We start from the raw sequence: 17,929 nt of genomic DNA, 5'->3' as shown, positions 1-17,929 counted from the left end.
CATTATAGACTTTAATAGATACACACAAAATGCTGTTGAACATGGCAAAAACCAGTGCAATGATATATATGAGATGCTAAGTTTGTCTTGCTCTCTCCAGCAGAAGAGCTTGAGGTTGAGTCCTCTAAGATGCAACTGCTTGTCAGGACGGGCAGCTGCCCGGCACCCGGAGCAGCTGGACCCACAAAGCAGACTCCCAGACTCGGCTTAGGGGTGAGAGAAATCATGGTCTTTATTCCAGGCAGGGTCAGGGTCAGGCAGATACGTAGCCATGGACGAGCAGGGTTCAGTGGCATGAGCAAAGAAAGTCATCAGAGACGAGGCCAGAGGTGTCGTCGAGGAGAACAGAGCAAAAAACACGGTACACGGCAAGGCAAAAATCAGGACTGAAAACAAGAGGCTAGAATGTGTGCAAAGACAACAAACTGGCAGGAGTGATGGCTGGGACAGGTGACAGGTGTTAACTAGGTGTAGGTGAGGAACAATTGAGAAAGGGGGTGTGGCTGCTGGACAAAGATTGTGCACTGCGCAAGATAGTGAGGTAGGACCATACATGGTGGAGTAATGTGAGATACAAAGATGCGTGAATAGGTGCCAAGAGTGTGAGTGAAAGAAAACACAAAGCAAACACAAAGCAGACAGAATCAAACTGAGAGACCCAGATACGAGGCGGGTGCAGTGATGTGAACTTAATCAGATGGGCGTGAGGGAAACAGAGCTCTGAACTGAGCAAAAACAATATAATAGGACTATGGACAGGAACAAGAATCAGGCATGACCATGAGAACTAAAAGCAAACCGAGATATAATGAGTACAAGGAAGAAACTACATGAGAACTGATCAGGGAATAAATGGAAAATAAACACTAAAGCAAAACTAAACTGGAACTGACTAATAAATGAAAAGAAAATAACTAAATCAAAGCTGGGGCACGTGAAGGGAAAGAGGGAAAAAACCGAATCAAAGCCAGATCAACCTATGACGTGACACTTCTGCCAACTAGATCAGCTTCATGTTGTTGTTTCTCATTCCACCATTCTTCTGTTTTGCTTTGGATTTTGCAAGTTCCTGCTTTGACAGCTTTATACCTACTCCTGCCATAATTCCATGCCTGCTTTTCTCACTCTGTACTTCCAGATATTCTGTCTTCCTCAGTGGTGATCATCATTAGTGCATCATGGTGTTTGATATCAAAAAGATTATTAAATGTCTCTTTGAACTGTTCTTCTTTCTCCTTTTGCATTTCACTTTCTCGCCTCTTATTTTTCTTCAAAGCCTCCCATTTTCCTACAAGGTCTTCTAGAGCAGTGGTGTCCAAAGTATTCCAGAAATGGTCAAGAGAGTGCAGGTTTTCTTTGCAGCCACTAGATCTAGCCAGGGATTTTCATTGATGAACTCATCCCATCTGTTCAAAGTGATGTTAATCAGTGAAATCACCTGCTGGAGTCAGTGGCTGCAAAGAAAACCTGCACTCTCTGGCCCTTTCTGGAATACTTTGGACACCACTGTTCTAGAGCCTTCTCTGCATGGTGGAAGGGTAGAATGGGAATCCGGGAACTTTCCCAAAAGTGTTGTACCTCTTTCACATTCTGCACTGCTGCATCATTTCTTAGTGCCCTTTTGCCCCATTCTGTACAAACACACTCTGAGTACGTCACCAACAGATGGCAGCTTGCACCCTGTCAGACAGTCCTTCTTTCTTTCGAGCAAGTAAACTTCATCTTGCTTGCATAAAGTGGCCATAGTCATGAATAAATCATAAATGGAAGAAACTACAACACCCATTCTCAACAAAACCTTGAAGTACCTGAAAAACAGAAAACTGGAAAACATTCCTGGATTGAGCATACCCCAAATAAGGATAAAAATTCAGAGATATTAGTTTCTACCAACGGTGAATCAAATTAGAGGGTGAGAGGTCAACAATTCTCAAAAAAAAAAAAAAAAAAGCATCATATTAGACTTTTCAGAGTGACACATAAAAGAAATGTTTGAAGAGAGAAAGAGCTTCGTGATGAGGAATTACTAAAACCGTTCTAAAGTTTACAGGATTCTTCAGAACTGGAAATGAAACAGAAGACGTGTCAAACTTGTCAATAAGTGGATGCAGAGAGAAAACTGGCAGCAGCAATGGTGGGTAATAGTCAGTGGTGGGCACAGCTAACCAAAAGTTAGCTTCAATAACCATTAATCCGATAACTGTAAAGTTATCTTTTATTTATTTATTAATTTATTTTCCCCCCTGTCTGCATATATGAGGTCTGTCAGAAAAGTATTGGACCTTTTTATTTTTTGCAAAAACCATATGGATTTGAATCACGTGTGATTGCATCAGCCAAGCTTGAACCTTCATGCGCATGTGTGATTCATGCCTGTCGGTTGCGTCATTCGCCTGTGAGCAGGCTTTGTGTGAGCAGTGGTCCACCCCTCTCGTCGGATTTTTATTGCGAATAAATGTCTGAATGATTTGGCGCTTTACTGCATCAATTTTTACCAGAAACTGTGAGAGACCTCCAGGTGGACACCATTCGGAAAATTCAGATGGCTTTCAGGGACCATTTTATGGGGATTACACAGATTAAGGAGTGCTCCAGCCGGTTTAAAGACCGCCCACAGCGTCTGAGAGCACGGCGCACTCCGACAGGCTGACACCCCGCTGAAACAACCAGATCATTTCCAGCGTGAAGGCTTTGTTGATCCGGGACGTTGTCTGACTTCCACAAAAAGGCATAAGGTGTGGACATTAGCACTTTTTCGGCACATTCCACTGTTACAGGAGTTTTTTTCATGCTTTGTGCCATGCGGCTCCGCCGCAACGCGCAGAATTCCTCCGCATGTCTGTCTCAATGTGCCGAAAAAGTGCTGATGTCCACGTCTTCCGCAATTCCTGTGCTAGTCAGAGGACGTCCCGGATAAAACACACCATCCAGTTTAGAAATGAATGGCACATTCCACTGTTACAGGAGTTTTTGTCATGGAAAGAGGAGCGGAGGAATCCCACGCATTGCGGCGGAGCCACATGGCGCAAAGCAACGCTGTGATGAAGCCTCACAGGACATGTTGGGGCATGTCCAGCTCATGCACAATTTCTCGGATAGTCACACGACTAAAAAGCCACCGACAGCCATCTGAAATCCATCTCAAAGCCGTCCTGTGAGACCAACACGGAGGTGGTTTTGTCCCACGCAATGAGCGGCACGGTGGCACATCCGTCCGCTTCTTTTTCCATGAAAAAACTCCTGTAACAGTGGAATGTGCCGAAAAAGTGCTGATGTCCATGCCTTATGCCTTTTTTGTGGAACTCAGACGACGTCCCGGATCAACAAAGCCTTCATGTTGGAAATGATCTGGTTGTTTCAGCGGGGTGTCAGCCTGTCGGAGTGCGCCGCGCTCTCAGACGCTGTGGGCGGTCTTTAAACCGGCTGGAGCACTCCTTAATCTGTGTAATCCCCATAAAATGGTCCCTGAAAGCCATCTGAATTTCCGAATGGTGTCCACCTGGACGTCTCTCACAGTTTCTGGAAAAATTTTATGCAGCAAAGCTCCAAATCGTTCAGACATTTATTTGCAATAAAAATCAAACGAGAGGCGTGGACCACTGCTCACACAAAGCCTGCTCACAGGCGAATGACGCAACCGACAGGTGTGAAAAAACTCAGGCATGCGCACGAAGGTTCAAGCTTGGCTGATGCAATCACACGTGATTCAAATCCATATGGTTTTTGCAAAAAATAAAAAGGTCCGATACTTTTCTGACAGACCTCGTATAGTAATGGTAAATGCCACACTGGCAGAGCCATTTATGAACATTAATACCCATATATGCAATTTATTCCTGCAAGACAAAAGGTATGTAGTGTGTGAGTGAATGTGGTGTGTGTGTGTGTGTGACCCCCATCCGCCCTTCCCAATCAGCCTCCAACAGCCTACTCAAAGCCAACTGAAAACTTCTATCAGAAATGGCCGACCACCAAAACAACACAAAGACAGACAAGAACGAGAGATGAGTGGTGAAGACAATAACTGTGACGTGAGACATCGAGGAGACGGGTCCCCAACCATACAACATACCATGACAAACAACCACACATGAACAAACAGTGACAGTCTGTTGTCTAATTACTACTGTGGCTGGTGTGTTGGACCAAGAGAAGAGTACAGAAACTTACCATATGACATAGACCACTCCGGCACGTCAGAAGCCATGCGACCGGCTGCGAGCACCGACGGAAATGGGTCCAGGACGCAGGGCCCGGGGGGAACCAGGAGAAAAAGGGCAGCGGGAGGGCACAGGGGCCAGGAAAGGCAGCCCCCAGAGCCACCGGGCAGCATGGCAAACCAACAGGGGAGCAGCCCGATGGCGCCAGAACACACCCCGACACCACCCCTCCACACGGAGGCACAGGGAGCAGCCCCATATCCAAGGGATGCACACAGGGTGCTGGCATAGGCCCACCAATAGGGGGAGCCCCAGAACCACACCAAGCCACAGCTTTGGTTTGTTTGTTTATTCCAAGTCAACATAATATATATAAACAATAATATAAACAATATAAACAAATAGTACAGTTTTATGTACACACTTGACACTGTTCATAAAATGGTGAAAAGAAAAAAGAAAATAAACACACACACACACACACACACACACACACACACACACACACACACACACACACACACACACACACACACACATATACATAGACATACACATATATACATATATATATACACATACACACAACAGAGGACCAGACAAGACACACAAGGAACACATATCGTTGGATTTATTATGATGATTATTATTACTGTTGTTGTTTACCCTGCTTAGTTTGAGGCACTTGAGATGAGTGCATTAAAACCACAGGTCCTTGGTGAGGACCTGTTAAAATATGGGGTCGTATGAGGTGCAATTAAAACCACAGGCCCTTGGTGAGGACCTGCTAAAGCATGGGGTCATATGAGGTGCAATTAAAACCACAGGTCCTTGGTGAGGACCTGCCAAAGCATGGGGTCGTATGAGGTGCAATTAAAACCACAGGTCCTTGGTGAGGACATGCTAAAGCATGGGGTTATATGAGGTGCATTATGAGGTCGTATGAGGTGCAATTAAAAACACACATTCTTGGTGAGGACCTGCTAAAGCATGGAGTCATATGAGGTGCAATTAAAAAACACAGGACCTTAGTGAGGTAATATGCTAAGGTTATCCCAAGACGTTACTACCCACTGGTTCTGCTAAATTTTGATGTTGGTGCATTAAAATGGCAGGTCTGACGGTGAGATGGTTTCTCAAGGCAGGGGGCTACCCTGGAGTACCATCCCTAGAGACCTGCCAGGTGTGAATATAGAGATTTGGATGGTCATGGATACTAAGACAGAACGGAACCAGCAGCATGACAGATGGCTCACAACACCACAGAAGGACAAACACACACACAAACAACAAGGACAAACACACAAACAAACATGTTGGTTATCAATCTAATCTGTGTTATATTCATATTACTATATAATATAATAGATATTTCATTAAGCCACTTGGTGATGTGTCGTGTGCCAATGCCATTGCCAGGTACCACAGTGGGCACGAGTGTAACTGGGAGCAGCAGCGTGAAGGCCTCGCTCTTTGGAAAACCTTTATTTGTCTTCGACTGTGTTCACTGCAGCGTTGAAACTGGGCGTTGTGAATTAGCTAGCCACCGTCATGTTTGTAGTTGTATTCACTGAGTCACCGGTGTTGTTCAGACTCTGGCTTCTCACCTGCAGTGAAAGATGGAGAGCCAGCAGCAGCACAACCACAAAAACCAGACACAGCTTCATCTTAACACAGTCAGCATTAAGACCCAATGCCCACTCTGGATCCTCTAATCACATATATAATCAATAACACACTATAATATAGGCAGTTATTTATATTGTTTTACATTCCTGAAAATGTTCTAATTTTATTTTTAATCGTATATAATCATGACCCTCCAAGAGATTTTGTCATGGAAAGCCGCGCGGAGGCTTCGCGCGTCACGACCGATTTGCTGATGAAGCGAGACAAAGGAACACCACCGTTTCGGAGTGTTAGAGGACAAGTTGGGACATGTCCAGCTCTCCACAAGTTCTTTTATACTCACTCAACTGGTAAGCACTGAAAGCCGAGATAGACATGTCCCAACTTGTCCTCTAACATTCCGAAACGGAGGTGTTCCTTTGTCTCGCTTCATCAGCAAATCGGTCGTGACGCGCGAAGCCTCCGCGTGGCTTTCCATGACAAAATCTCTTGTTGAAAGTGAAATCTGCCGGAAAATGGCTGATGTCCAGGTCTTGTGATAACCAGAGAAAGAGCACACGACGGTCTCGTATCCACAGAACCATCAGCTTAGAAATGATCTAGTGGTTTGTGCCGCATTGTCGCAGCTCGCAGCGCAGCGCACCGACCGTCCTTAAAGGGGTCCTTAAAGCTGTAGTTAAAGTCCTTATTCTCTGTGAAGCCCGTAAAATTTTCACTGAAAGCCAGATAAATTTTTCGAATGGTTTCTAGGTGCCAGTCTCTAACAGCTTCTGAAAAAATTCTGATGGAAAAAAAGTCCTTTTCATTCCGCCATTTCCAGACAATGAAAATCCGACGAGGGGGCGGGACCACTCCTTCCACAAGGCGTGCTCACAGGCGAATGACGTCACCGACAGGCGTGGAAAAACTCACGCATGCGCACAAGGGTTCAAGCATGTCTGATGTAAAAACATATGAATGAAATCCATATAGTTTTTGAAAAAAATAAAAAGGTACGATACTTTATGGACAGACCTCGTATGTAACCTTGTTAGTAACTGAGACACTTTTAGAAACTTTACTTTGTATGTGTCTGATGTGTGCTTTCCAGGTTAATTTGCTGTCTATAGTTATTCCTATATTTGGGTTCATCAAATAAACATTGAAATCTCCACAGATAAATATTTTTTTGTTACCTATTGTGGAAAATGTTTTTTCCACCCACTCTGTAAAACAATTCCAGACTTGAACCAGGTGACCTGTATAAGCAACTTACAATAATATTTTTCTTTTTTGCATTGAGTATCTCTACTGTTATGCATTCTAATGTGTCATATAGTGTCATTGTCATATTTCCTATTACTTTAATGTTATTGTGGACATATACGAGGTATCTTATAAAACTAACCGGCAGTTTTATAAAACAAAAAAAAACTATATGGATTTGAATGACATGCGATTACACCAATCATGCTTGAACCCTCGTGCGCATGCGTGAGTTTTTTCACACGTGTCGGTGACGTCATTTCCCTGTGGGCAGGCTTTGAGGCCCTCTCGGCTGAATTCCTTTGTTGAGACGCTGCTCGAGACGGCGCGCGTTGCTTTATCAAACTTTTTTCAGGACCTGTGAGGGATATCCGAGTGGACACTATTCGAGAAATTCAGCTGGTTTTCGGTGAAAAGTTTAATGGCTGATGAGAGATTATGGGGTGTTTCTGTCGCTTTAAGGACTTCCCACGGAGCGGGACGTCGCACAGCGCTCCCAGGCGATGTCGTCTGGCTGTTTCGAGCTGAAATCATCCTAATTTAAGGCTCTGTTGACCCAGGATGTCGTGAGAGAACAGAGAAGATTCAGAAGAGGCTGGCATGAGGAGTTTATGCGGACATTCCACTGTTAAAGGTCATTTTGTAATGAAAGAACGTGCGCACAAATTCGCCGAGTCGTTTCCGTGACGATGCCGCAAATCTGTGTGCGCCGCGACAGGAAAAACACCTCCGTGTTGAAAACCATTTGTAAAATTCAGGCGGCTTTTGATGGCTTTCAACAAGTGAGTAACTGAGAAATTGTTTAACAGTTGGGCATGTTCCAACTTGCCCGTTAAGGTTTCCAACGGAGGTGTTTTTCCTGTCGTGACCCCCCGCGGTCGGGTGCGGCCCGACATGCGACTCTGCCCGCACGTTCTTTCATTACAAAATGACCTTTAACAGTGGAATGTCCACATAAACTCCTCGTGCTGACTTCTTCTGAAAGTTCTATGTTCTCTGACGACTTACTGGGTGAACAGAGCCTGAAATGTGGACGTTTTCAACTTGAAACGGCGAGACGCTGCCGCCTCGGAACGCAGATCGCCGTCAGGTGCCGTGGGCCGTCCTTAAAGTGACACTACCAGACCAAAATCTCTCATCAGCCGTTAAAATTTTTACAGAAAACCAGCTGAATTTATCGAATGGTGTCCACTCAGTTGTGCCTTACAGTTTTGAAAAAATTTTGATCAAACAAAGCAGCAGTCTCTGAGCCATTCCTAAACAATGAAAAAATCGACGAGAGGGTGGACCACTCCTCACTCAAAGACTGCCCACAGGCGAATGACGTAACCGACAGGCGTGAAAAAACTCTTGCATGCCCACGAGGGTTCAAGCATGTCTGATGTAATCACACGTGATTCAAATCCATACGGTTTTTGAAAAAAATAATAAGGTCGGATACTTTTCTAATAGACCTCGTATAGCAACTCCACCTCTCATTTTATTTCCTTTGTTTACATAGTTCAAACTATAACCTTCTAACTCAAAATCTATGCCTTTATCCTCATTAAACCATGTTTCTGAAATCGCAATAATGTGAAATGGCTGGGTAAATTGTTGTAAATATTCTTTGATGTGGATGAGACTATACATGCTCCTACTATTGAAATGAATAATTGAGAGTTTCCCTTTGGAGTCAACAAAATAGTTATAATCATCTTCAAATAAATATTTACAATCTATCCATCCATTTTCTTCCTCTTTATCCGGAGTCGGGTCGCGGGGGCAGCAGCTCAAGCAAAGCCGCCCAGACCTCTCGATCCACACACACCTCCCCCAGCTCCTCCGGGGGAACCCCAAGGCATTCCCAAGCCAGCCGAGAGATGTAGTCCCTCCAGTGTGTCCTGGGTCTTCCCCGGGGCCTCCTCCCAATGGGACGTGCCCGGAACACCTCTCCAGCGAGGCTTCCAGCGGGCATCCGGAAAAGATGCCCGAGCCACCTCAACTGAATCCTTTCGACGTGGAGGAGCAGCGGCTCGACTCCGAGCTCCTCCCGAGCAATCTATTGGGTTGGATAATAAAAACAGGTTGTTATCAGGATCTAATCCATCTTCCAAATCTAATGCCCTACAATCAATGTACTCAAATGATTTCAGTTCCAAGTGTCCATAGTCCAGAATCCTTTGTTGTATCCCTGCATCATTTTCTTCCATTTTGAAGAATTATTGTTGGATGTCATTATATCGGTGCAATACAGTTATGTTTTATCCTCATTCGTATTTTTTTAGGTCTTCTATGTCTTTGATGACAAGTACCTTGGCTTCCTCAGGTGTACCTTTAAGTTTAATGTATACTTTGCAGTTCATAACCCATGTGTTCTGTATTTTGTTTTGTTTCCATAAATATCTGGCTTTCTTAGCAACGTCCGCATTCCTTTTTGTTAAGTGGTCGTTCAAGTAAACATTCGTGCCCTTTAGCTTTTTCCCTTGTTTCATTAGTGCAATTTTGTTTTTCCTGTTTACAAACCTCAAGATCACAGCTGGCGTGTTGTTGTCCCTATCTGGCAGTGGGTGGCAAGCCTCGATGGTATCCACGTCCAGATTAATGTCTCTGGTTGTGAGAAAAGCTGCCACTTGTTGTTCCACAGAGCTCATCTCCAGCTCGCCGGCTCTGTCCTCGCTGTCTGCGGTCACAGCATGCGCGTATGACCGGGATTTTAACTTCAACCCGGTCATTCCTAATGTCCTCATTTTCCTCCATTAATGTTTTTTTTCGGTGGCATGACAAGAAGAAGACTGAGTTAGCGGCTAACCGATAGCTAACCTTTAGCTTCTGCTCACCAAACTGCATAAAATGACACCCAAATTTACACACAGAGGTTTAATCAGTGTCCGAGCTTAACAGCAAATATCCACAATCCTTACTCGTAATCCTTAATCGTCCAAAATATTTCTGTAAACAAGTACTCATGACACAATTCAAAAATGACGCGCAACCATACACTGGAAACCACCTTGAAGGCGGAAGCGAGTGGCGGCAAGGACAGGGGGCAAAGGAGTCACCGCAACCAAATCCAAAGTATAAGTTCGGGACCACCAAGACATACAAGGGTGGGGCCCAGCCCCCAGACAAGAGGCGAGGCCCAACCCTGAGGCCAGGAAGAACACAAGGCCCCCCGACAGCCAGGCCGCCAGCGCAGCCAGCAGGGCCCCCCAAACCCCTTGAGCCGGATCCCACCACAAACACCAAAGCCCATGATCAGGAGACCGCCCGAGCAAGAGCGGGGTCCACCGCGCGGAGACCATGGCCCCCATCCCTCCAGCAGCCGCCAACCCCCCAGTGCCAACAGCTGCGCCCCACCACCACCACCCACACCCACAACGGGCCGCAGAACCCCGGGCCCCACAGGCCCAGAGCAGGGCCACAGAACCACAGCAGAACCGGCGAGGCAGACCCCCTACCCCAGAGCCCCAGACATCCACAGCCACTCGGGGCCAACCCCACATGCCACACTCACCCTACCGACCAACCCCACCATAGTTGTCACAATTAATCTCCCTTGCTGTGTACAAAGTGTGCAAAGATAAAGTGTTGTATTCAAAGCAGGGCAAGAGACGGCAGGTGGCAGACTGCCATGGGCGGCCGCGGCACACCGCTGTTCCACAGCCTGCCCTGCAAACCCACCCTATCTTTTATGACGCTAAACCGATAAACTGCTAAAAAATGTATCTTTATTACAGATAACCAACAACTTTTAGTCTTCATTCAGATGCGGCCACATCAAATTACACTGTCGGCTTTAGGAAAACCAGTTTCACTCTAGGCGGCGCAGGGGCTGCTGGGTAAATTCAAGGATCACAAACACAAAAAGAACGCATGAAAAATGAATGAATAAAAAAATGAAAGCCCAAATACTGTCATCATCTATCAAAAGCAGTAAAACACAGTATGAGAAGTCACAGTTTATCTTGGTATTAGATACACCATCAGTTACGAACTAAAAGCTGCTGCTTTTTTCACATGCTTTGAACCCTGCGGCTTAAATGCATTGATTGACAGAGTAAAAGACATGCTAGTAAATATAAATTCTTATCTGTTAGTTTTAGTGGGATTCATTAAATTCTGAAGAAACTATTCCACATAAAACATCCTGATTATCCAAAATGGTGTGTAAATGGTGAAAAAAAGTCCCTCACAGCTGAGCCGTGAGATCTCCTCTCTCCCACCCAGTCTTGGCGATTAAATTATCCCGTGCCACAAAGAAATAAAATGAAATAATGTTAAAATTAGTCCATTTGTTTGTGTCGAGCAGATGGCATCACTCACTGTAATGTCTAAAGTGAACCTGAACTACACTACCCACAATGCTCCCTGCGTCGACCGGCCAATCACGTCTTGCACTTAATGATTACGTCATCAGCAAGCAACAGCCTGTCTGCCAAAAACCACTGACCTACAGGTCAGGGATTAAAATGTTTGATTTTAGGGTTTAGAAACATTTTTACTATTAAAGTAGACCTGCACTGAAATAAATGCAGTCAGCTCTTTGGACCAAAAAATGACTTATACTCGTATTTACACATAAGATCCTTCTGAATGTAGTAAAGTAAATCTGAAAGCCCAGATCTGTCATTCAATGGAGAAATCTTCGTTTAAAAATGACAAATTTGCAGCTAAAATTTGGCCCTCCGCAAAACTGTCATCACATCCGGGACGTTGCCGAGACGCAAGAGAGAAGACCCTATCCCAGCATGCATTGCGTGCACCAACTGAAATTTGTGGATTTACATTGCATCTCTTACAAAAGCACCTTTTTATTGTCTTATACAGAAGGATCGACTTTTTAAAAAATTTCATATTGTCTTGCGGTATGTTTGGTGAGTATACATTTGTTTTATTTTTGCTTGAAAATTATTTTTGGGGACTTTTTCATACGCCCATTTGATTGAGTGGTGTCGCATTGAAAATCTACTGTCTTTAGCCTCCAGTGTTACCGTTGCGGGGTACAGATGCGGGACCCGCAAAGAATCCAAGTCATTAAAAAGATACAAACCTCTCTCAGTGGCCACGGAGCTCTGCGGCTGCGGTTACTGAGACTGTGTGGCGCTGCGGATTTTTGCGCAAGAAGTCTATCCTTGTGGGCTGCCGGAGCGCTCCGCATTAAAACAGCGAGCGTAGTCTCTGGACTTGTTGCCAAGTTGGCCGCACCTCCATTCAGTAGACAGGGAGGTGGTGCCGGAGTTCTCCACAGCTCTGCACAGCAGACACAGGGGTGGTGTGAGTGGCCCGCTGCGGTGTTTACTGAGCCCGCAGACTCAGTAAGCGCATTGGAGGCAGTGAGAGCAAGGCTTTGGGGAAGAACGTCACCCGCTGATCTGAGCATGCAGAGCTGTATCTCGCATTCATTGCAGCTTACGTTTGGATGTGTATAACAGTAACATTACTAACAGATAAAATCAATTTCAATGCGGGATCGGACTGAAGGCGGGAGCGCTCCGTCTTCTCCCTCATGTCACGGCAATGTCCCGGATGTACAAACAGTTTTCGCGGAGGGCCAAATTTTAGCTGCAAATTTGTCATTTTTAAACGAAGATTTCTCCACTGAATTACAAATTTGGGCTTACAGATTTACTTTACTGCATTCATAAGGGTCTTATAAATACATATCAGCTATTTCTTTCTGAGATCTGACCACATTTATTTCAATGCAGGTCTACTTTAAACTTTGCTCACTTTACCAGCAAAGAAAATGTTAGACTGAAAGTTATCGTAATGAAATTTATCGGAAGATAATTGGTTCTGAAAAGCTAATCCACTAACAATTATCATTTATCGGATTAGCTGAACAGTGGCCCCCACTGGTTAATATGTAGATAGGGGAAAAAAACATGAAAATAAAAACCTAATTATTCAGACGATAAAAAGAAAAAAAAAAAAACAGTGAAATGTATATTGGTCAAAAACATTGAATTTGACATTGGAAGAACGACAGGGTACCTGAGCAGGAAGAAGAGAGGAGGACGTTTCAGTGGAAAACCAAGCAAACCTTAGTATTAGCCTTACAGTGGAAGCCACTACTGCCCCCCCAACTGTCAGTTCATGATCTTGGGATGAGAGCCCACAGCAAATAATTCTATAGCAATACCGTGACCAACATTAGATGCTCCTCACTGTCCTTGTGTTGCCAGACTTGTATGTGGCTCAAATACGGTTACTGTAAACTCCCAGAATACTTATCATGTTTAACCTTTGACCTCGCAGCCACCCTTAATCTCACATTGTGTGTGAAATGACAGTTTACTTTTCATGTTTAAATAAGGTTGCTAAAAATTACAATTAAATGACACAAGAAAACATGCTTTACGTGTGTAAACTCAAATGTAAACACAAATGCAAAACACTTTTTGAAAAATAGTTTTTAATTCAAAACGTAATTTCGTCAGACTGGCAGTCTAACATGGCAGGCGTTACTGGGTACAGGTGGGGGAGCATAAGCTGTGCCATGTGTGGACATTGCACTTCTATACTCCCCCCGAGCGACAAGTCCACCAAAGAAACTGCTGTTTTGGAGGGTCTGCAGGTAGCGCAGCCTCGGTGCTGCTGCAGTCTCTCCAGTCACAGCCGCCTCCTTTTGCATCAGCGGTGAGTTCAGGTGTCCCTCTGCAGCCGCCACCTGAAGAATGAGTGAGTGAGAGAACAGAAAGGAGAAAGAACAGGACAGAGGGTGAGGGATCACTGCTCAGACAATGATCTCAGACGTGTGGCTACAAAGAACTGAGTAAGAATAAAACATAAAACTCAAACATGCAGGAATGTTGTGATATTTGATGGGACTTGAACACTTTACCTTGTCTGCCACAAAGTTGTGCAGCTGCTGGGGACAGTTGGACATCCTGATCTCCACCTGCTGGATCTGGATCCCCCAGTCCTCCATGGTGGCCTCCAGAGTGGACTGAGAAGACACAACAACATGCCTATGTTTACATGCAGGAGACACGCCCACTAATGGAGTCATACTACCAACACTACAGTATAGAGAAGAATGAGAGGGGAGCTGATTCTAGACCAGTGATGCCGGTAACGCGTTACTCTAATCTGACCACTTTCTTTAGTAACGAGTAGTCTAACGCGTTAATCTTTCCAAATCAGTAATCAGATTAAAGTTACTTCTCCAAGTCACTGTGCGTTACTATTATTTTTGCATTGTGGGTCGATAGCAGCATTAAACTTGGTCCGTGGACAGGGGGTCGGGGTTCGACTGAACTGCCCACTTTAAGCAAGCTGTGAGCTTTTCATTGGCGGTTTTCTGCAGCAGCTATGACTCGTCCTCACCTCTTAAAGCGCGGTGACAACAGCACACCTGCACTGAGCTTTACAAAGACATTTTTATGCTTTTTTTCTCCTTTATTTAGAATTCTGAGCTGAGCCGCTCGTATCTGCTCGTTAAAAACAGTTACAGTGCTGTCAACAGTTAAATATGAGGTCAAGAAAGAGGTCTTTAGTTTACTTTTTATAAAACAAGTATTTATTTTCATTGAAGTCAAGAAAGGGTGACTATAAAGTGAATTTTGGCAAAACAAGTATCACTGTCATGTTGAGGTGGCAGAGGGTTGTTGTCGACAGCTGGGGAAAGTAAGTAAAAAAGTAACTAGTAATCTAACTTAGTTACTTTTACAATTGAGTAATCAGTAAAGTAACTAAGTTACTTTTTCAAGGAGTAATCAGTAATCAGTAATTGGATTACTTTATCAAAGTAACTGTGGCAACACTATTCTAGACCACTAGATCCTGAACAAGACGTCTGACAGCAGAACCTCCTCACACTGGTTCATCATCAGAGAGTCTAAAAGCTGGTGTACCTGTATGATGGAGGTGACCTCTTCCTGCTCTGACAGGATGTCACGCAGGCTCATTGTGCTCAGGACCTTCCTCACAGCAGTCTGAGCCAACAGCCGGATTGCCACGTGCACGTTGCTGACGTTGGTCACACACTTGGCGGCGTTCTGGACCCGGTAGCAGATCACACCATCAGTCCACACCCGGACAAAATCTTCAGTCACAACCTGAAAACAGCAGAGCAACAACAGCTGTTTTCTTCATGATCTGGACGTGAATCGAGGAAACAATTATTTTCTTTAACAATATGAAACAAAATGTTTTGACTTTTACTGTCAGAAGTCACAAACTGATGCATATACTTTGGAAAGAAAAATGTGTTTGATGTGAGAAATTGTAAAGACGTCCAGCTGAGATCCAGATGTGGTGAACTGTTGTATGTGCAGGTGCACTGTGCGCTCTAATGAGTGCTGCTCTAGTTTGAATGTGCTTTTAAACGTATCTGACTGTGACACACACTGATGTGTTGAGTGTAAGTGGACGTGTGTGTCGTACCTCCTGTGGTGGGATGTTGAAGGTGATGGTGCGGACGTCGACTCTCATCAACGTGTCCGTCCACGGCAGGACGAAGACCAACCCTGTGACATCACAAGAAGACAAACTAAAGCCGCCGCAAACAAACACAGTCATGATGAAGCTTCTGCACTGAATGTTTAAGAAACACTTCCAACCTGGTCCTCTGTTTCCTCCTCGCCAAACGCGTCCCAGGCGATAGATCACGGCCCGCTCGTACGTGTGAATGACCTGTGCACAGAGAGAAACCACATCAGTGCTCACAAGTCAGTCTGTTCTTTATCTACGTTTATCCTGGAAGTGGACAGTGAGAGATGTTCAATCAGCTCATTTTCACCAAAACAAGCTTTGATCACTTACAATATTTAGCATTTAAATAATTTAATCAAACACAAAAACATATAAGTAAAGAAACATTATAGAGGATTATATTATTATATTATATAATATTATATTATATTATATATAATATATATTAATGTTATATTAATATTATATTATTATATTATTATATTATAGAGGATATATAGCTGTAGAATTAAAATTCACAGAATAAACATGAAGTCAGCCTCAATAAGTGACGTGATCAGACCAGCAGTTTGTCCTGCAGCCTGACGACTGCTTATCGACTGTCAATAATCTAAATATCAGCTGCAAATGATCAAAAACTGACCTTAAAGCACCTCCATATGGAGAGGGGCAGAGTGAACAGCAACACGAGGTAGGAGAGAAGCACCAAGAACCAATCACAGCAGCTCAAGATGCCATCAGGACTCTGCAAGACTGAAGGAAGGAAAATTAATTGACAGCACAAAATCAGTTCAACTCATCTGTGGAAATCAATTCAAGGAGTGATTTCATTAAAGACAATTAGAAACATGCAGCACACAAAACACATGAGGACAACAAGCAAACTCCACACAGAAAGGCCACAGGTGGGAATCGAACCCATGACCTTCTAACTGTGAGACAACAGTGCTAACCACTAACCCACCATGCTGCCCCCATTCACTTTTTTGTCTTTACACCTATGTGGCCGCCATCTTTGTCTCTCAAAATGGTGATGACTGAAGTGATTGGAGGTTTATGTGATCACTGCTGTTTGTTTGTTTGTTTGTATACACAATGACTCAAACTGTAGCTCACAAAGAAAGAAAGACGAAAGAAAGATGTTAACAAGTCATTTTTTGCTTGTCCAAGTCAAGTCTCTGGCCATCTGATGTGTCCTGAACACTACATTGTTCAGTTTTACTCAAATTCTGAATCCAAAGCTGTATGATGGCGCGTCCACCGAGGGAGGTCTTGGCTCCCGCAGAAAATGGTTCAATCTGGTGAAATCTGACACTTTATTTGGACTTTTCATGATTGTGCATGATCAAATTTTATTTCAAACTTTGAGGTAAGGCACTTGTTTGTTTAACCTGAACATGACCAGGAGAACTGTTACCATCATCAACAACATCATAACCTTCAGATTATTAAGGTTATGAGTTTTCTCATGTTCCATTAAAGGTGCACTCTGATTGGCTATCGGTTCCATCTGTTTTAGCTTAAGGATGTGTGTATTCATCTGTGTGTAGTGATAACAAATTTGATGATTATTATTTTTTTTAATCAACATTATATTTTAATTAGAATCAGCAGTGCTGTTTATCACTTATACATTTGGACTATGTCTTAATTTCACGTCCTAACAATAGGTTTCCAGCCCCGTGGGGCTTGGACCACTAAATTTCATCTGTGTCACCAGGACAGACAGGACTGGAGCCTTTTCATGAAAATGATGCGTTCAGTCTTCCTCCATTGTCCAGCAGATGGCGTCCACAAACACCATGAACCTTCACATGGTGAACCAAAAATTATGAAAATGTTTCCAAAGCCATCAAACCTCTAGAAAGCCTAAAATATGATCATTTTAAACATTATAATCCTCCCATGATAAACTGGTAAATGTGTGGATTACCTGTCTGATGTTTTTGTCGTCTCATTTTTTCACTTTCTTTTGTGTCGTAGAGTTCCACAGTTGTAAACATTTTTGCTGAAAGTGAACCTCCTGCTTCCTGCTGACAGGATGAGCTCCTTCCCTGATCTCACATCTGATGTCGTCTTGTGCTTTGTTCGGCACAAAGGTTGCTCATTCATCATAAAGCTTGTTGTCATGACAACTGAGCAAGCTTTGTGCATTGATGTCATAAAGCTTTGATGTCATAAAGCTATAATGTTTGAAGCACTTTACTGCTTTTCCTCTCAGATTGTAGTTGACAACAGCGTTTACTTTGCCTCAGGATTAGTTTTAGTGTTTTTCAAACAAACATGAACATAATCCTTAACCATCAACAATAAGAAAACATACACACATTACATACATACATTACTATGTAATGTATGTATGTAATGTGTGTATGTACAACCTGGTCTCACAGCAAGTCGTGCTTCAGCAGCACGAAATATTCATTAATCTATTGGTTCGTGATATTGTGACGAAAAGTGCCTCATTTTCGTCACGG

At 43.8% G+C, this 17,929-nt stretch overlaps 1 protein-coding gene across 1 annotated transcript; it reads right to left on the bottom strand.

Annotated features, from left to right (window-relative positions):
• Positions 1 to 2,037: 2,037 nt before the first annotated feature.
• LOC117515447 (erythrocyte band 7 integral membrane protein-like) lies at positions 2,038 to 16,419 on the bottom strand. Its single transcript, XM_034176043.1, has 9 exons — positions 16,413 to 16,419; positions 16,096 to 16,205; positions 15,581 to 15,653; positions 15,405 to 15,487; positions 14,873 to 15,076; positions 13,822 to 13,965; positions 13,485 to 13,686; positions 9,540 to 9,696; positions 2,038 to 2,062 (listed from the first exon to the last, which is right to left on the bottom strand). Exons 1-9 carry the CDS (start codon positions 16,417 to 16,419, stop codon positions 2,038 to 2,040), a joined length of 1,005 nt encoding a protein of 334 aa, XP_034031934.1.
• Between the last annotated feature and the right edge of the window lie 1,510 nt (positions 16,420 to 17,929).

The sequence above is a fragment of the Thalassophryne amazonica genome, chromosome 1 (assembly GCF_902500255.1).
Source record: "Thalassophryne amazonica chromosome 1, fThaAma1.1, whole genome shotgun sequence".
NCBI classification, from domain to species: Eukaryota; Metazoa; Chordata; class Actinopteri; order Batrachoidiformes; family Batrachoididae; genus Thalassophryne; species Thalassophryne amazonica.
This window is presented reverse-complemented; position numbering and strand designations above follow the sequence as displayed.